The sequence below is a fragment of the Seriola dumerili genome, unplaced genomic scaffold (genome assembly GCF_002260705.1).
Source record: "Seriola dumerili isolate Sdu_G_001 unplaced genomic scaffold, Sdu_1.0 BDQW01000321.1, whole genome shotgun sequence".
Lineage (NCBI taxonomy): Eukaryota > Metazoa > Chordata > Actinopteri > Carangiformes > Carangidae > Seriola > Seriola dumerili.
The window spans coordinates 602,254-622,271 of record NW_019174576.1 but is presented as its reverse complement, the minus strand read 5'-3'; the positions used below and the strand labels follow the sequence as shown (position 1 = coordinate 622,271).

Here is a 20,018-nt window from a genome sequence, read left to right as displayed (position 1 = left end):
CTTTAATATTTGGACAGTTTGTACTGTTCAAACATTGTTTGAAAGTTTGGAAAAGCCAAGGAAAAGTAAAGTGAAAAAGGCTCCTTCTTTAGGATATAAACAACATTATGATGTTGCGCCAGTAATTAGAGGTTTCACCATGTTGTAGAGTTTTATTTTGGTGCATCAGTTACATTAAACAGTGTTGTATTGTCAGAATCATCACCTTTAGAGTAAGAGGTAAGAGAATCAAGGCAGAAGACTCCACATGCCTCAAACCTCCACTCTCAGGACATAATAATGATAATAACATAATAAACCAAACATGTTGAATAGTTGAGTCAATGAGACGTTTATGTGTAAATCACACGGTTCAGTCTTTGAGGAGAATCTGAAAATACTTTGCTTGAAAACGTATATGCAGCAGTCTGGGGTCTTTGTAAACACGTGTTGCGCACAATTATAAGATTGATTCAGTCTGTTTATGTTGTTTCCATCACACCTGCCATAATAACACTCAGCTCATAATGTCCATAACCACGTTCTGTATGTTGTCTTTCTCTAGCTTCAGTAGCTTTGTTTAAAAGGGTCTTAACAATCTGTTAAACCAGCGTCTGTTCCCAGTTCTATTACAGACGAAAACTATCATTTAAAAACTTTTGGATAGTGAAATATGATGAAATGGTAGATGTCATCTTGCTTCACAGCTGGGCTTGATTGTTCCTCTGAGGGATGAGGAGGTGTTTCCCCAGAGGCTCGGGGCTGAAGGAGCCGTCTTTGTAGACCAGCCGTCCCCTGAGGATGGTGGCACACACCGCTCCCCGCAGTGCAAAGCCAAGGTAAGGAGTTATCTGCACGAACACGATCACACGCTCAAAAATCAGCGCTCGATCCATCACATTGTCTATGTAGGGAATGTGTCCCGATGATTTTACTGACCTTGTTTTTATGGTGTATGCCTGCTTCTTGGATCTGTGGAAGTATAACAGAAAATGAAACGCAGCCGATTGAGACGTTTGGTGATTCATAATGTTGTTGGACTCCTTACACTAACCTCAAACTCTCTCTCTGGGTCCCATACGACCAAGTCGGCATCATAGCCGGGGCAGAGGCTGCCCTTCTGGTTGTCGAGACTGCACAGCTGGGCCGTTTTCTGGCTGAGAAGCCTCGCCACATCAGACAGCTGAAAGCCTCTCTTACTGGCTGAGCTCCAGAACAGAGGCAAGCCTGGTAATAAATGGTGAGTAATGAACAATCCTATGGAGATTGAGTCGACACCAGTCAAATATGAAAAGCTTTGTGCAGTTTTATGCACTCCTGCATTCATTAATCCTTTTCATATAAGTCTAATCACGTCAGGGAGCGTCATTATTATAAGTACTAAAACATTGTGTAAAGTAATGTCAGACTGTGACCACTCTCTCTCTCTCTCTCTCTCTCTCTCTCTCTCTCTCTCTCTTTCTCTCTCTGTGTCAGAACAGTAAATAATTGTTCTGTCCTCTAAACAGCTCTTGTTTACCTGCCAGTGAACTTTGCCCAGTGTGTGGGCGATTGTCAAAAGGATTAAAATGGGAGGAGGGAAGGAGGTAACAACTAATCCACCCCTAAAAAACTTGCATATATTAGTCGTGTAATATTGTGCAGAGCTGTCTTATGTTGTGAATTTTAGCCAGCGTCTCTTCCAGCTGAGCAGCATAGAGAGGATTTGTCACATAGAGACAAAATCCTGGATCTGCTCCACAGACTGAATAATGTGAAAGCTGTCGTGGCTCTGTGGCAGCAGCCGCGGAGGCTTTGCAGTGATGGTGTCCTCACGATGGAAACTCTCAAATGAAACCTCTATGGCAAGCAGCATAGTGTGTAAGTGTCACCTGACACCATCAATGATCACTCTCCAGTAGAGTGAATTTGTGACCGTCGACACAATTGACAGAGCATGATGATGTCACATCAAACAAATACTCCCAAGGTTAGGCAAATTAAGAATAAAAAATAAAGTTTGCACACTGCTTTGCAGCATGAAACTTTGCAGCAGATAATAAAGGAATAAATGCCAATTTGCAGGCATCATTAACTGTATTAGCTGCATCTGCGTCCATGCTGCATTCACACCTTGTCAGCAGAGTGAGATGCTGTGGGTGCCCCATGGAAAACAAACTTTCTTTTCTTTATTGCATAAACAATTTTTCCACCCAATGATGAAACCAGGAAACGTTGGAGCTTTTGAATTAGTTTTTTGCAAAAACTCCAAATGTAACACTGTCACCTTGCTGAGTTATAAACTTGCTGAGTTAAAACAATGAGCTGAAAAACACTAAAACACAGGTTAACTGTTAATCCACTGTTAAAAATAATGATAAGAGAGGCTTTAATTTGGGTTTTTAATTACACCGACCTGTCAGAGATGTTAGCTATGAAGACATTTTGGCTGAGGCTTTCCGCTAAATGAGAGATATTCTACATTCACCATCAGGAAGCCTGTATATAGCTCCCACTCATAGTTACAACTGCCAAGCTGTTGTGATTGTTTTTACCATTTAGCTGCTAGTCTTTACCCTCTCTATAGTGTGACATGAATGCAGCATAGCGGTAATACTTTCAGTCAGTGGCTGTAGTTTTTACAGTGCACACCGGGACATTAAGGGAGCTGAACGTCCAGTGCACTGGATGAATTTTAGAAGTTGGATCATCCTGGAAAATGGCTGATGCCCTGGGCAGTTCTCTGAACAACAGAACAGGTCGAGATAAATGGGACATAATGTAACAACTCAGTAACAACTCATTTGAACATAAAAGTATAATTTTATGCTGCACTGAGTCATGCTAGAACTACAGTTTTTATTGTTGCACCGATGGGGGGGGGGGGAAGTAATATATAGCGTCTAGTTACCAAATTGTAGTGAAGAAATTCCCCCCCAGGCCTGAGTGAAGTCTCCACTATCCAGTTTCTTCAGATCGGGGGTGCAGGGAGAGTGATCGGACACCACCATGTCGATCTGCCCATCTTTCAGTGCTGACCATAACTGCTCCTGATGGGGCACAATCAATAATCTACTAGTAATCAAAGAATAAGAAAGCACGTGCAGCACAGTTTTATGTTGAGACTCAAACTCAAAATAGAGAGATTTTCATCCACTCTGCGTCCTGCTCCATTTACCCGATTATTAGATCCTCTGATGGGCGGACAGCACTTGAACTGTGTGGCCCCTGCAGGTATGTTCTCAGCACACAGGCTGAGGTAGTGGTGGGTCGTCTCCACCGTCAGGGGGGCTCCAGCCTGCCGCGCCCTCTGGATCAGTTTCAGTGGCTTCGCAGAGGACAGGTGCACTATATGGCACCGCACCCTGGAGCAGAGAAAGGTAGCTGACCGTGGTGCCGGTGCTACAGACACAAGCAAAATCCTATGACGTAATGGTTGTTTGTTACCATGCCGAGGTTCTTACTGGTACTGCAGGCAGAGCTCTGTGACGGTGCGAATGGCCTCCGTTTCCATGACGTCTGGCCTGGACCGCAGAAAGGTGGAGTACTGAGACGGGTCTAATATGGAAAGGGGTTTGGAACATTTCAGTTTTTTGTAACTGAAAACAAATGCTTTTAAATGATTTATCCCTCACTCACAATTTCATGAGTTACACAAACCAGAGCAGGGCAGTACGCCAGTGTAGTGTCAGCGCTGTGGTGTTATGATACCTTGATCTTAGATGCGCAAATAGAAGATACAGCTTTAATGTTGCTATTTAGCGGTCCTAAAAGTTAAGTGATTACATTTTTTGAACTTCTATTTTAGCTGGACACGATTCATAATTGATTTTCTTAAAGGGCTAGTTCACCCAAAAAACACATTTGATATTACCCCTTTGTAGTTGAGTTAAAATATGTTTTTATGATTAGGATGAAATGGAAAGTTTAGACAACTAGTAATTCTGTAATTCTGAAGTCTTGGTAGTCACAATATCATCACAGCATTGGTATTGAATTGTTGGGTCAAAATATGCGATATTTAGTTAGTCAATGCTGTCAAGCCCTAACATTAAACCTTTGTGTAAAAGTAACACTGGCGATTCTAGAGTCTGTTGCAGCCCAAGACAAAATATAGCAGAGGCGCCCTCCAGTCACTATTCATCACAATCATGTAATAAATAATCTCACGCCAATAAAAAATGTATGAAATCGAATAATTTTTTTAGTCCAAATGATCACATCTGCAGAATTTTCAAATATAGAACAACAAAAAAACAAAATAAATAATTTGGTCACATTGTAAATAACCCACATTATAAGGCCAGATAGTTACTGTTGGCGGTTTCATTTACTTAAATTATCTTTAGATTTAGAAAAGTAAAATAAAATCTTGTACATATGTGCAGGCTTTAAAACAGTTGGCAGCACTGCTTCTTGTCATTGCACATGGTCCAGGGAATGACATGGGGCCCCTTTAGGGAGGTTTCCTACTGAGAAGTCATTGCAGATTGTCCGTCGGTGGTTTAAAAGGGAGGGAGCCCCCTAACAGCCAGCGGCCCCAAGTAGTTGCCTGCCTCGCCTGTGTTCCCACATTCTTATACGTGACTATAATAACACCACAGACAGATTATCCACTGTACGGTGTAAAACTGTTCTTACCACCAGTCTCCTCCGTTGTCTGCTGAACATCTAACTCTGCGTGAAACTGGAGGAGACAAAGCGAAAGATGTTCCCGTTACATTTCTCCGTGCGGATTTACCAATCACAAAGTGCGGTACGTGTTACGGATGCTGCGATTGGAGAGTTACCAGCAGGACACTTCCTGTGCCTTGCAGCTGCTTCATGGCTGCGTGTAGATCACAGTCAGTCACGTGGGGAAACTCCTCCACTCCGCTATGGATGAGGAAACATTTGAAGCCGGCCACTCCGGCGTGGATCATGGGCCGCAGTTCTAGCTATAAAGAGACATCTGCTGTTTGTCTTTGCTTTAGGCCTGATTCAGTGCAGTCTGGCTGAGGACGAGTTCATTTTGTCCAAGCTGTTCCTCTGTAAGCCCTTACCTGGTTGCCAGGAATCACGCCTCCCCAGAAAGCTGTGTCCACAAAACACTTCCCTGACGCCTCACGCAGCTTCTCATGAAAATTACCCAGTGTGGTGGTCGCAGGAATGCTATTTCTGTGGGAAATTTTAGAAAACAAAACAAGAAAAAAATCATCATTGCTGGAAACTTAAAAATCTAATGTTTCCAAAATGTTATTTTCCCTTTGCCAAAAGCATCTTTAGTTTTACTGTAAGTCCATGAGCTAAGATCATCTTAGCCTTAAGATGCTTCTGGGAATCAGGACTTCAGGATTTTCATGGATTTACAGCTGAAAAAAATACTGTTGCCTTCAGGAGCAATTCTCCAGTAGTTGAAGTGTATTTACAGTAAAACTAAATTCAGCAGCTGATATAGTCTTTTATGTAGCTTGCTAGCTTAGCAGAAACACTGTGGCTAAAAGCTACACACCTCAAACACACCTCATCTTAATGAAACCAGAGTTTTTTGTTAATATAATTGATAATAATAAATTGATGCATTTGATAATAAAACAATACAACATTTATATTTTAAAAAAAACAACTTGATAACTGCTAACTCCTGTGCATAAGATTATGAATTATGGTTACCTTGGAGATAGAAATAATCTCTGTACATAAAGTAAAGAAATATTTCTTGAGAAAAAAAAAGTGTAAAAAGTTTGCAGGGGGAAAAACACAACTCAAGCTGCGAATGTATGTGCAACAACAGCTGATGTAAGGAGGGGAGAGTCTCCAACTTACAGTGGCATGTCTACAATCGTCGTCACCCCTCCGGCTGCAGCAGCCCTGGTGGCGGTCCAGAAACCCTCCCAGGAGGTGCGTCCTGGTTCGTTCACATGAACATGGCAATCTACAATACCCGGCATCACCACACTGTCACCCACATCCAACACCTGCAATCACAGCTGGGTCTCATCTCTCAGAATAACACGATCAATCAGGCGTTTGTGTGCAGATCAGAATGTTAAGAGTGTTAAATCGTTGCTTTTGCCCCTTATAACTTGTCTCTCGCTGTACATCCTTTTTTTTTTAAATTCCACAAAGGTGGGAGTGTGCAGAACCGAGATCAGTACGGGTCAGCTTACCTCACAGCCACCATCCCCCGAAAAGTTGTTGCCTGAGAGTATTTGATGGATCTTCCCATCCTTTATTACGACCACAGCAGGACGGACTTCGTTGCCAATCAGTACCCTCTTACTCCTCACAGCACTAACCGCTGACCCGACTTCCATGTCTGTTTTTATTGCGTGTTGCGTGTTAATGAATAGAGTAGACTCCCCCTGACTCTGGCTCTGGCTCTTCGCTTTAGATGCACTGTTGGCAGGTCATGGACCTTGTGCTGAGGCGCCGCCCCCTTCTAAATGGTTCAAAGTATAACCAATTTGTTGACTTGTCTCAGCTGTGTGACCTACAATGCGTCTGATCACCTTATGTGTTCAGGCAAAAACATTCCTCATGTCATGTCTCGTCTTTTCTGTCATGTTATGCACAATTTGTTACAGTGTAAAGTTTATATATGGACCTTTTAATTAAAAAGGTTTGAGTGCTATTTAAAACATTGCACAAGTACCAGCCTGAAGACGCCCTGAAGGTTCCAGCCTTGTACTCTCATGTTAATAGGATCCATCTGGTTTGGATAGAGATAAATCAGACAATATCAAGCTGAATATGGCGAGCTTGAGTTATCAGAATTTCATTTTAACCATCCCCGTCTGTGTCTGTATTTGTGTCTATGTGTGTTCTCATACAAAGGTTGTATTACTTACCTGCTGCTTCAGTGTTTCTGATGGGAGCTGCGGTACGAGCTCAATTCTTTGGGCGTAACTCATCTCCTGCGAGTTGGAAACTCCACACTGTCTTCATACATTGTCTGTGAATGCCTCACCACAGCGGCAAATGTTTGCTTAATATAGATTCAGAACAGCATCTCATTAAAGGATAAGTCCGCATTTTTTCCAAATCTAGATCTTAAAAAATAGTCAGGTGTCTGTATGTAAGGAGGACTGTGGATTTTGGCCCCATATCTCTTATAAGCCGTGTATGAACAGAGGTAATATTCACTTCAGTGTATGTACTTGTACATATGTGAGTACTGGCAGTATGTTTGCTGAGAGTGAGAGGTTGATGAGGCAGCTCCAAAACCGACCAACACGTGAGATTAACGTCATTCTTATTCATTTTTTAAATACACTTTTATTCGTGCTGTTTTCTTCTGGAAGATAATGTGATTTTTTTTGACGCATAAAAATGTAGAGTAAAAATACAAACCTACAGACGGATAACTTTAAAGAATAAAGTCAAATCAAGATGCGAGGAGCTCCATGTGCCCCTCACCTGTCCGTCATCCGTGTGACTGCAGGCCGCTCAGTCTGAGCGTCTATTGGCTGAGGGTCGCAGGAGAGGGGCGGGGTTTGGAGCCTGTGGGCTGGAGGCTGACAGGAGGAGGCTGGCAGGATGCGGTTTCGCCTCAGCGGGCCTCATCTCATCCCTCCATCCTCCCGGCCGGCGGTGCGCCGTGCGTTATGACGCCAGGCCGTTTGACGAGTGCATTACGTGGGGCTGGCGGAGCAGCACAGCAGCCTGGATCCACGTTATGTAATGCATCGGATACTGCTGTGAGTAGCAGGGGGGGGGGTTGAAAGCTGACGGCTGGCTGATTTTTTTTTTTTTACCGACGAACAACGGTGTGTTTTCTTGTGCACGAGCAGACGTCTGCTGTCGGCAAGTACAATGCTAATTATGAATCACTGGAGTGTGGTGTAATTGAGGCAGTCTGGGCATCAGTGGCCTATCCCTGAGGTGCACAGACGTCTGGAGCCTGCGGAAGCTGCACAGCGGGTTTTTTTTTTCTTTTCTTTTAGCCGTCCAGAGGCGCATCTCTGTTTTAAATTCGTCTCCTCCATCAGCGGAAATAAACCAATGCGGGTTTGTTTCGGAGAAGAATCTAGATCACATTTTGTTCTCCGTCGCATTGGTTTAATCCAACAGCCTGTGAGCTGTAGTATAAACAATGGCGGGTCCCGAGCAGTCCCAGCAGCAGCAGCAGGTAGAGGAGAAGGCAGAGCACATAGATGATGCTGAGATGGCTCTGCAAGGTATCAACATGCTGCTCAACAACGGATTCAAAGAAAGCGACGAGCTTTTCAGGAGATACAGGTATTTCTGCCTTTTTGTTGTCACGCCATGATAATCTGTCACTGCATGCTGCAAACCCCAAACCTGGAATATCAGCAAGTAATCCCCAAGAAAAAAAAATGTCACAAGTGGCTAAAACACTGAAGGGAAATTCAGAGAACAGCATGTACTGTACCGTTATACACACTGACTGAACCTGTGGCTTCACGTATATGACGATGTCATTCAAGTAAATGGCTGCTTTGACTGGTTTGAGAGGTGACATGTCTTTAGAGCCTGTTTACCAGCTGTCAGACTCACCTGGGATTCCCTGAAGCTTCCCGCTGACACACACCGCCTCTAACCGAGAGGTGACATTTTCATCATATAAACAGGTCATGGCATCGCTAGGCTTTACCAGGCGGCCAGCATGAGGATTATCCACTTGTATATTATTGTATATATATTTTTTTCTAAGCCTATTGTGGACAGGGAAATACTGTCGCTCCTCTCTTGCATGTCAAACAAATAGTTCCTGACATCAGTCAGGAGCTGTACCTGCTCCGGAGCACGCTCTACTTGTGCCAGCAGGATAAGTCATTTGCTGCTCTTTTTTATTTTAGTCATGCATATGATTCATTCTCCTGAGATAGAGCGGTGCTAAAACTGCTGTGTATTTCAACAAAGACGTTCAGCTTTGTTCGTATCTGATTTGTTTTGTGGTCTCTCTCTCTCTCTCTCCCTCCCTCCCCAGGACCCAGAGCCCACTGATGAGCTTCGGGGCCAGTTTCGTCAGTTTCCTGGTGAGTTTTTCCGCTCAGCTGGTGATAGAGCGCTCAAATAAGATGCCAGAGGAAGTATCAGTCGGTGTTAAGAAATAGCAAAAGAGCTATTAACATAATTGATATAGCAGCAGAGTTAGATCAAGCCCATGCCGTCACACTTCCTTTTTTTTCACCCCTCCAGGAAAACCGCACAGTATAAAGGCCAGAAATAAAACAATATGTCAAACTGATTGCATCACTGTCACCACTGGCATCCTCTCCTTTGCTTTTCCATCCATTAACATAATGGATGCATCTTCCTCTAAAGAACAGCATTGCTCTTGCAGAGAAGCGCATTACTATAACGCTGCATCCATCACTGATGAGGAGGGGCAGAGGGAGAGTTTTCACAGTGTGGTGGTCACTCTCTCTCTCTCACACACACACACACACACACACACACACACACACACAGACGCTCTGTCGCTGCCCCTTGTGCCGACACACACACACACACACACAGACGCTCTGTCGCTGCCCCTTGTGCCGACACACACACACACACACACATATCATGAAGCTACAGATGATGTCATCCTCCGTCCCCAGATGCTAAATGGCCCTGAAGGCAGTGGGGGGAGGTGATGTCTGACCATCACGGCAGACCTTCATACGTGCAGTGACAGTTAAATGCAGAACAGCAAATATCATACAAGCTAATGTGAAACCACGAAGCTCATCTCTAAATGTCACCAAAATATATGATACGTGGGTTTTTTCCTCCTTCATTTCTGTGTGAACGTGATCTCTAAAGTATTCGAGCAACATCACAGCAAAGATATTTCTGAGTCTGCCAGCTGGGCCGTGTCTTCGCAGCCCCAATCACACAGCTGTACAGATGTCACTGTGTTTCTCCATTCATTGTCATGCAGAAAGAGCCCTTTGTCCCTGCCTGCTTTTTTTTTTTTTTTTTTTTTTTTTTTTTAGAAAGAGTGATTAAGCATAACACTCCTTCAGTCTTATTTTAAAGATTGTAAGCCAGCTCAAGCAAAGATCTGCTCTGTGTGAGACAAGACAATTTAATATCAGAATTGTGATAATGCAATATTGTGTTTTTAATCTGACCCCATATATTGGTGAAGGACTTTCTTGCTGTATTTCATCGCAGAACGCCATGATGACATTTGAGGAGGAGAAGATGCAGACTGCCTGTGATGACCTGAGGACCACTGAGAAACTGTGCGAGAGTGACAGCGCCGGAGTGATAGAGACAATCAGAAACAAGATAAAGAAGAGTGTGAGTGTAAAACCGGGGATAAAGGAGGTGGAAAAGTGTAATATATGGACTGTAAGAACGCAACAGAAAAACCTGTTAACTAAACTCGGATTATAGTACCGCTGAAATAAAGTGATACCGGTGGCATCGGGTTACACATTTAGATTGCTGTCGTCTCTAATATTACAGCCAGAACAGGCTACAGTACAGATAACAATGTTTTTGTCTCCTCGGCATCAGGCCTAATGATGCCGGCAGCAGTGAGATCATGCCAAACCCACTCACAGATTGAATCAGTACTTCAGTGAAATGTAATCAACAAACTGAGTGAGGAGCGTGGGGGCTGGGCCATTCAGGAAACTTCTTGTTCCTGTGGTCACAAGAACACAGGAACACACAGCGGCCACTGGGAGAAACAAGCTGCGAGTGTATGTGCATACTGCTGATTGAATTTGTGTATGTCTGTCTGTCTGTCTGTCTGTCTGTCTGTCTGTGTGTGTGTGTGTGTGTGTGTGTGTGTGTGTGTGTTACAGATGGACTCCCAAAGGTCAGGCGTCGTTGTCGTGGACCGCCTTCAGAGACAGATCATCGTTGCCGACTGTCAGGTGTACCTCGCCGTGCTCTCCTTTGTCAAACAGGAACTTTCTGGTAATCAAACTTACAGTATTTGGAGCACGGTGTAATCGCAGCGGTGTCCGTCTGCGCATTTTTGTAAAACGGTGTAACTCAGAAAAACAAGACATCATCAAAAAACGTCATACTTGCAGATAAACGGTGTGGAGCTGATGACTTTAATCTCTTTAATTCATATTATCACCTCACAAGTTTAGATATTAGTGCCACAGTGGGGAAATTTGAAATGTTACAGTAGCAAAGAATTGCAAAATGAAAATATCAAATTCTAAAACTTTACAAAATATAAATAATAGATAAATAATATAGTACAGCAATGTAGAAGGTACAAATAGATATGACAATATGTTAAAAAAAATAGCAGCAGATAAGGAATATTGCACAGCTGGTGTGTGTTAATTATTGCACATGGGGAGTTTGTCAGTTTTTGATGTGTGTGGTCTATTGAGTGCTGTATTTGTTATCAGTTACTTCATTAATCTAATTAGACTAATTAGTAGAATGACAGAAAAAAACAAATGTCATTATTTATCAGTTTTGTTTTCTGTCTTATTGTAAAATGAATATATTTGGTTTGATCTTTTAGTCAGATGTAACGTGCAATTTGACTGAACATAATCATTAATCGTTTTGTTTAATTATCAGAAATTATGGTCTTGTTCTTCTCAACGAGCACGTCTCCTTGCAAAATCTCGTTAAAAGCATCTCACTTATTGTTTCCAATACCAGCATATATCAAAGGAGGCTGGATTCTTCGTAAGGCGTGGAAAATGTACAACAAGTGCCACAGTGATATCAGCCAGCTGCAGGAGGCCTGTCAGCGGAGGTCCTCCGTCAACCAGGACTCCCTCTCTGCGGACAACGCCAACCACAATGCACCAGTGGAGAACGCCGTGACGGCCGAGGCCCTGGACCGGCTCAAGGGCTCCGTCAGCTTTGGCTACGGCCTCTTCCATCTGTGCATCTCCATGGTACCGCCACATCTGCTCAAGATTATCAACCTGCTGGGCTTCCCCGGCGACCGGCTCCAGGGTCTGTCCTCCCTCATGTACGCGAGCGAGAGCAAGGACATGAAGGCACCACTCGCTACGTGAGTAGGCTCAGCTCATTGCCATTTCAAAGAGAGACACATAAGAGTTTAAAGATATATATATATATTATGTTAATATATTTTATACAATATATTGTTTTGGTTTCAGTGCCTTCACAGGTTTTGGTTTGCCCATTGTTCATTCTCTGTCCATCACCGAACGGCAGACAAAGGTAGAAACTAGCTGACGAACATACTGGAGCATTTAGCAGCAAAAGAGCCAGAGTCCAAAACAGAGAAAAATAGAGTGAATATTGGACTTATTTCAAAAATAGGCAACTGCTTGCGATCATATTTGCCATAACTTTACAGTATAAGGTGATAATATGTAAATGTTGTGTTTATAGCTCGTTGCACTGCCCCCAAGTGCTCAAAGTCAATTAGTGCAGTTTTAAATTCTTATCTATTTTCTGTCCTTTGTAGATTTAATGGTGGTGAGTGGTTTTTGTTTTGCAACCCCATGAAATATATAACATGGGTTGAAGAACAACCCATTACTAAAACAATACATTTCTAAAACTAAATTACACTAATAAATCAAATCAAATACCATACATGTTCCTGTCACTGGGCCTGATGTTTAGAGCTTTCTGCAGAGCGTTATATCTGATAACTCTCTATTTTCTTGCATATGATAATTAAATATGTTATAGCCTATATCATGCATATAATTCCCCCTGTCCTAAATTTATATAATTATTGAAACTGTAGTAATAAAGATGATAGAACACTGGTAGTTCTAGAGCTTTTAATCATACCACATTATCTTCATCATCACATTGCAGTTCATTCTTGACCTTGGAAACCCACCTCACAATGAAGTCCATTTAGTGGCAGAACAAGAGCTAACATGGGCAAGAAATCCATAAAGTACTTTAAGTACTCTAAATTATATTTGAACATTTGTAATTTTCCTGCTGATGAAGTATGAACTTTTAGGTTAAACTTCAGTAATAATGAATTATTTTTTGTAGAGTGGCTTTTATTTTCTGTGAGATGTGTATTATGTTTATGTCCAGGTTCATGTCACATTCTGAGAAGAGTCTGTTGTGTTGCTCAGGTTGGCCCTCTTGTGGTACCACACAGTAGTGCTGCCTTTCTTTGCTCTGGACGGCTCTGATACACATGCAGGGCTCCTGGAGGCCAAAGCTATTCTGCAGAGAAAGTCGGTGGTTTACCCCAACTCCTCGCTCTTCATGTTCTTTAAAGGACGGGTTCAGAGGCTAGAGGTATGTACCCCAGGCTCAGGGCTGGTAATAATCAGTGACTGTAGTTTTTTGACAGACCTGTAGTGGTTTATTTGTGTTTGTAATGTTGACTAAAGATATTTGATTGGCAAACACAGAGCAAAAGAATCTGTAAAGACTCTTCCCTCAGCCAGTTAGCGACCTCTGTTCAAGCACATGTAATTAATATGCATGTCAGACTGTTCATTAACTCACCAACATCTGATCAATCATCTACTTATTAACTCTCATTCAACACTTGGCGTGAAGTGTGTGTCTCTCTAACATGATTACTGTTACCTGTTGGTGTATGTGTTCTCTCCTCTGTCCCCAGTGCCATATCAACAGTGCTTTGGCCTGTTTCCATGATGCATTAGAGCTGGCATCAGACCAAAGAGAGATCCAGCATGTGTGTCTCTATGAGATTGGTATGTGTTTTTCTCATCAGGTTTAGTTGTGACATACTGGCCCTCTGTGTACAGTGCAGCGACAGATTCATTTTATTCTGTCCGCTTTTCACCGTGTCAGGTTGGTGCAGCATGATAGAGATGAATTTTGAAGACGCGTACAGGTCGTTTGAGAGGCTGAAGAATGAGTCGCGTTGGTCGCAGTGCTACTATGCCTACTTAACCGGAGGTGAGACCGACATACACTAACAAATGCTAACACTGTTGGGATGCTCCTACTCTGTGTTTTTTATGGTGCTTTCTTGCTGTTTTTCCAGTGTGCCAGGGTGCTTCTGGTGACCTGGATGGAGCAACTGGAGTTTTCAAAGATGTGCAGAAGCTGTTCAAGAGGAAAAACAACCAGATAGAGCAGTTTGCTGTCAAAAGGGTGGGTCCAGCTGCAAATGCTGCCCCCTTCTCTTTCTCTTTCTCTTTCTCACAAGCCAAGTGTGTCACAAAAACATTCCTTCACTGTCCAATTTCTTTCTGCAGGCTGACAGATTGAGAAAGATCTCACCCACCAGAGAGCTATGCATCCTCGGTGTAATTGAAGTGCTGTATCTGTGGAAAGCACTTCCAAACTGCTCCTCGTCTAAGCTGCAGATAATGAATCAGGGTGAGTGTAAACCTGCGTGATTCATACCAGCATAACCAGGTTAGCTGCAGTGAGATTTTCTAAGAATTTGATTTGACCCCGTGTGATGATGTCCTCTTGTGTCTGGTCAGTGTTACAGAGCGTAGATGAGGCTTCATGCAGAGGCCTGAAACATCTCCTTCTTGGTGCCATTCACAAATGTCATGGAAATATGAGAGATGCTGTTCAGGTATGAGTCTACACTGAACACTGAATGACGCAGATGATCTACTCTGGTAATGTTACTCATCTTGCTTTTTGCATCCATTTTGTCTGTGCTCCAGTCATTCCAGCTGGCTGCTAGAGATGACTATGGACGGCAGATCAACTCATACATTCAACCATATGCCGTCTATGAACTGGGATGTATACTCCTTGCACAACCAGAGGTCAGAGTGAATGCACTTTATAGTGTTTATATTTTTGCGATTCATTGATGATGTGAATCCAACTGATGAGACCACATGCTCAGTTATAATCCACTCTTTTCGTTTGTTTTGCAATCCAGACAGTGGGGAAGGGAAGGTCATTGCTACTCCAAGCAAAGGTAAAATATTCACATAGTAATCATCTAAATTAACATTTATTTTTATTTTTTCCCCCACATACAGTATATTACACATCACAAGACTCTATCTGTCATGTTTTTAGGAGGATTTTACAGGCTACGACTTTGAGAACAGGCTTCATGTCCGCATCCATTCAGCCCTGGCCTCGTTGAAGGAAGTAGTGCCTCAGTGACTCCAGGAAGAAGTTGCAATGGCTCAAGCTATGCTCATGGCTTTTTACCAGAAGTTTTAAGCCTTTCAAACTAACTGTTTGACATCCTAACGAACACACTCCTGTGTTTTTCATTCTTAAAGGATTTGGAGAAATACGCTTGTTTGTCATCTTACTCGCGCCCAGGCCTCACCTCTGTGCATTCACTACAGACATAACGGGTGTTCATGCTAGCTTAGCGCAAAGACTGGAAGCAGACGGAACTAGCTAGTGTAGCTGTGGCTAGCAATTTGAAAACTATGCTATAAATATTCATACTATAACTACGACTTGTCTTGTTGTTGACGAGCAAGCTAGTCACCAGTACATCCATTTACAATGGTTTTGTTACTGTGCAAACCTGGGAACTCTGCCATTGGGCCAATAATAGCTCACTGTTTCCCCTTGCTTCCTGTCTATATGCTAAGCTAGGCTAAACACTTTCCTAGCCTATCTCTGGACTGGATGCACAAAGAATTGTTATCGAAACTTGACTTGGAGCAAGACAACAAAGAAGTATATTCCCCTCAAATCTCTAATTGTTCCTTTAAATGTTTTCTGCACCCAAATGTATTAGCTAGCTAGTAACAATTTTCCTCATTAACTTGTGTATTTGGAGGATTTCAGTCATACCCCCCCCCCCTCCCCGCCCCCTTCAGTGAGCAATTCAGCACATAAAAGTAACCTTTCAATTAAATCATACTTCCCTGAATAGTAACTTTACCAAGCATAATGAAAGACACAGATCCAACGATTTCCACAATCTTTTAAAAACATGCAGATGACATTTGAACATCTTACAGAAATAATGAAATAGAATTAATAATGCCAATTCTTTGCCACATCACATATCATGGAAAAAAAAAAGATATGGGAAATATTACTCAAATTTAATATTTGATTTTATATGTTCTTATAAAGGACTTCATGGGTTGTTACATTTCCAGTGGTTATTTAATAAATAGTGCTTCTCCTAATAAAATTTTTAAAAAATCTGCTTGTCAAATTGCAAAAGGACTTTGAAGCATGTCACACGGGGGCCACTTATATTCACAACAGACTTTAAATGACAAACTTGTAATCTTAATTAGTTACTGGTCACCTAAAATCACACACAGCAACTACTACTGGGCTGCTGTGGGTTAGTCACACTTAAGTAGCTGGACATGTCACATTTATAGTAATTGAGAGATCACAACACTTCACAATTCCCTAATGATGTTTTGTATGTGAAAACACCAGGTATTGATCCTGTGCACTATGCATGGTATTGCAGGGTAACAGTGACTTTAAGACTGTACTGAAGTCAAACATACCTGTATGTCCATCCGTGCAAATACGTCAAGGTGTTATAATACAGTGCATTGGGTACTGTAATGTTACCACTGAACGGTGCTGCTAAATGTCAGCCTAATAATCATATATTAGAAGTGAATTATTTTAATAGTGTTTTAGTGGTACAAGCTTTTGAATTAGTCCATAATAGTGAAAAGTTTATTTATTACATAGCAGAAGTTGTACTTTTACAAGTGTCATTGACAGTATGCTATTTTAGTTTTGAGTCTTTATCCTGTAACGGCCAGAAAGGTAGACTGCAGTGTTCGTGATCAAGCCGGTTCAAAAGTGTGATCTTGAATTGGACTAGGAATAATATTTCTGTGATAAGTGATTTTAACAACTTTTCTCAACACAGTTTTACACTGTACATATGAATTATTCTGTGCAGGGTATTGCCTTCCGAGTTATGGTCATCTGAGCAATATAAGCAACAGGAGAACATCTTAATTTACAGAGGTTTTCAACAATGACTGTGTGTTTTTCATCCCATGTTCAGGGAAAGTGGGTGGATAGATTTGTTTTGCTCATGCTAAGCTGGACAGACAAAGCCAGTCATCCTCCTGTGGCTGTGGTGGATGTAAATTGTGGTAAATGTCGCGGTGACCACGGTGTGAGTGGTCGGCGCAGTGCAAGTGATGTGGTGAATGGTGAAATGTCAGTAAGATGTCACCTACCTACCTGTACCAAATACTTATTGTCACTGAGAGATTTGTTTTCCTTTTGTCATGAGATTTTGTTGAAATTGAGGTTACATGTGAGGATGATGGTGTTCTAATGTGTCACTGAACTCTACAATAAATAATGTTCTCCATTAATCTGGACAAATATGTGGTATTTATCTATTTCTTTTTTGGTGAAATTGTACTTAAGACAGGTCATTTTATGTCAAATGTAGAATGTTGTCAATGTGTTTATTCTTCAGAGGCGTGTTTAATCATGGTTTAACGTCTTATTGCCATTACATTGCTTCTTCTTTTTTAATTTTTTAATTTTTTATCTTTCTACATCGTCCATTTATTTTTATTCCACCAGGGGGCGCTTATCTCACAGGCAGCGTGTGGGATGTAATGTAGTGTTTTTTTCCCACACCTTGGTTGCAATGACAGTATAGTAGACACCATAAAAATTATTTGAGCTCAATGAGAATACCCAGTGGTGGAAAGTGACTCAGTGCATTTACTCAAGCACCATACTTATGTACAATTTTGGGGTGTCTGGAGGGAAATATTGTACTTATTATTATTTGACAGATTTTATAACCAGTTACTTGTAGAGTCAGATTATTAATCCAAAGATCTACAAATAAAACCCACAAAGAAATAGTGATGTAATTTTATAGACCTAGCTACCCAGCCTATATAAAGTGGTTAAATTATCACCAACTTTATGTCCTACATCATTCAGAAAGCTAATCTATCAAAATATATACAAATGGATGAAACATGATTAAGTTATCACTGGCTAATTGTTACATTATCCATCCACGGGACATGATTGCACTGACAATGTGTTTTTTTCATTCTCATTTATTTTTTAATTTGATTAGAAATCGTAAATTGTCAAAAAATAGATTTCACCATTTTATTCTCGTAATAATATGTTCTTATAAGCTTCTTTTACTGGCCGTGAGATAAGGAGCGATCTCCCACTCAAAGAATTATCTTTACATTCATAATTTAGTTTGTGATATTATTGCCCCTGTTGTTTCCATGTTGAGGGTGATTAGGGTGGGAGCAGGGTGCTCTGCATGCTCTGATAGAGACACACCAAGAGCGTCTCTTTAAGAAAACATGTCTGTCACACTAGGCTCAAGGCAGCAGCTCACTCAACCAATGAATTATTCAGGCTTCTGTGCAACTGAATTTAGACATGGCAGGGCAGAGCTGGAAGGCTGGGCAGAAACAATACCCCAGGCTCCTCCTCCATCTTCCTGTAGTGGACGCTGGTACACCTAAATAATCGAAAGACATTTCCTTTCACGCTCACTTCTAAAACTGAGCCTTCAGCTTGGCCTACTTCACTTTAAAACACATAGGACAAGTGCATTTGGGGGTACCTCATCTAGTATGTAGTCTGTGGTGATTCACAGCCGTGACATCATCCTTTTCCATCTGCTGTGATTCATTCTCACTCCTTATATTTTTTGGTGTAGTGTTGGGAGTCGGTGCTACACTTCAAGCAGCAAACTCTTTCAGTGCATGGATTAGACCTTGAAATCGTAATGCTGGTGAATTAAATAAAGCAGTTACATCAGATAGAAGTGGAAGATAGAAGACAGAGAGGGCCCAAGATAAATGTTACACATCAACTATGTGTGTCCGAGAGAGAGAGAGAGAGAGAGAGAGAGAGAGAGAGCAGTAGGAATGGTAGGACTGTGCAAAGAGCAAGGTCACAAAACACAATTGCATTGTGTTTCACTCAGCTTGAAACCTGAGCAGCCAAAGTATCCTACCACCAGATAGAGAGTTCCTGTTCAATACCCTTTATTGCTGCTAAGCCTCATGTGCAATGGACTTTGTATTTTATCTTAATACAAGCTTGGTAAAATATTCTCACAAGCACCGGTCACGTTATAGCTAGGTGAAAATTGATTTAAACTAAGAGGTATGCACTGTAAGACATTTGAAATGAAGAATACTTCAAGATATAGACAGTTGTTTGGCAGGTAGTATTGCGGCTGCTGCTCAGATTCCAGATTGTATTATACTATAAAATAATTTATTTTTATTATGCACCATTATTTGTCATAAGATGGATGACAGTGAGAAAAAAAAGGAAAAAAGAAAATGTATTGGTCTGATAGCGACAACCTTTGTAGCCACTAGATCGTTATGGTCCTCTCGTCCTGTAGTTTGGGTCAGGTCAATGCACAAGGACACATTGACATTATTAGTCCTGGTCCTCTCATCTCTCCAATCAGCTCAATGACTGTCTGAGAGCTTCTCACTGAGAAGAGGCAACAAAGTCCTCCATCCTCAGTAGGTCGTTTACTCCAACCCTGTGATACGACCCACTGAAGCGTCTCCCGAAGTGCCCCCTAAAATGCGGCAGCCCGTCCTCATGGTTACAATAATTAACATGCAGCTAACTTTATGGGTTTAGGAAACGATCGCGGTTTTGGATAATATTAGTACTTCCGAATGGGTAAACGGTTAAAACATGACGTGACATAATGACATAAATTGCTGTGTGACACCTGTCTTTTTTTACCTGGTAACAGACGCTTTTTGCAGGCACTGTTAGACAGCTCTACTGCCATACACAACAATACGCACATGCACATTGACAAACGCACTCAAGTGCAGTTGCTGCCCGAACTTTCACACAACTGACTGTGATTTGCTAGTTAGACTGATTAACTAATTCAAAATTTTTTTTTTTTTTACTGTCATTGTTCTTCTGTTCTATAGCAGGAGAAATCACAGCAGCGTTACTGCAGATCAGCTTCTGTTAGGGCATGTACATGTGTGCATACATGTCTTGCTATGGTTGTGGGGACAAATTTAGGTTCAAAACCATCATTGTGAGGTCACTTTGGCCAGTCCTCACGCTTTTTGAGGGAGACCTGCAGTGACTGAGGTCAACATGAATGAAACTCAAAGCACCGTCCTCTGTAGAAATTGAAACGTGCGTTATGGATACGCACCAAGCAGCACGCACATTCAAAATTTCTTCAGGAATTTTCTAGTACTTTTAATGTTATCCTCTAACGGCGC

At 41.8% G+C, this 20,018-nt stretch overlaps 2 protein-coding genes across 2 annotated transcripts; one reads left to right on the top strand and one right to left on the bottom strand.

The window, feature by feature from the left end:
* Window positions 1–147: 147 nt before the first annotated feature.
* Window positions 148–6,307, bottom strand: LOC111232004 (allantoinase, mitochondrial-like). The gene is made up of 11 exons (XM_022759334.1): window positions 6,108–6,307; window positions 5,764–5,915; window positions 5,001–5,115; window positions 4,749–4,895; window positions 4,600–4,645; window positions 3,423–3,516; window positions 3,137–3,323; window positions 2,870–3,008; window positions 1,034–1,206; window positions 919–951; window positions 148–830 (listed from the first exon to the last, which is right to left on the bottom strand). Exons 1-11 carry the CDS (start codon window positions 6,252–6,254, stop codon window positions 681–683), a joined length of 1,383 nt encoding a protein of 460 aa, XP_022615055.1. The 5' UTR covers window positions 6,255–6,307; the 3' UTR covers window positions 148–680.
* Window positions 6,308–7,485: 1,178 nt separating this feature from the next.
* Window positions 7,486–17,109, top strand: ttc39c (tetratricopeptide repeat domain 39C). Its single transcript, XM_022759391.1, has 14 exons — window positions 7,486–8,178; window positions 8,891–8,939; window positions 10,069–10,197; window positions 10,710–10,824; window positions 11,539–11,899; window positions 12,960–13,128; window positions 13,460–13,553; window positions 13,654–13,761; window positions 13,850–13,959; window positions 14,064–14,187; window positions 14,298–14,395; window positions 14,490–14,594; window positions 14,714–14,752; window positions 14,857–17,109. The coding sequence occupies exons 1-14, from the start codon at window positions 8,033–8,035 to the stop codon at window positions 14,944–14,946; spliced, it is 1,737 nt and encodes a 578-aa protein (XP_022615112.1). The 5' UTR covers window positions 7,486–8,032; the 3' UTR covers window positions 14,947–17,109.
* The last annotated feature ends 2,909 nt before the right edge of the window (window positions 17,110–20,018 follow it).

What these genes read in the sequence shown, in the direction of transcription:
- LOC111232004 (XM_022759334.1), bottom strand. Translation starts at nt 6,254, where the DNA reads ATGGAAGTCGGGTCAGCGGTTAGTGCTGTGAGGAGTAAGAGGGTACTG. An exon ending in ACGATTGTAGACATGCCACT is followed by an intron (nt 5,116 to 5,763) that starts GTAAGTTGGAGA and finishes AATTTCCCACAG; the next exon opens with AAATAGCATTCCTGCGACCA. An exon ending in GCGTGATTCCTGGCAACCAG is followed by an intron (nt 4,896 to 5,000) that starts GTAAGGGCTTAC and finishes GTCTCTTTATAG; the next exon opens with CTAGAACTGCGGCCCATGAT.
- ttc39c (XM_022759391.1), top strand. Translation starts at nt 8,033, where the DNA reads ATGGCGGGTCCCGAGCAGTCCCAGCAGCAGCAGCAGGTAGAGGAGAAG. An exon ending in GCTGCAGATAATGAATCAGG is followed by an intron (nt 14,188 to 14,297) that starts GTGAGTGTAAAC and finishes GTGTCTGGTCAG; the next exon opens with TGTTACAGAGCGTAGATGAG. An exon ending in TACTCCTTGCACAACCAGAG is followed by an intron (nt 14,595 to 14,713) that starts GTCAGAGTGAAT and finishes TTTGCAATCCAG; the next exon opens with ACAGTGGGGAAGGGAAGGTC.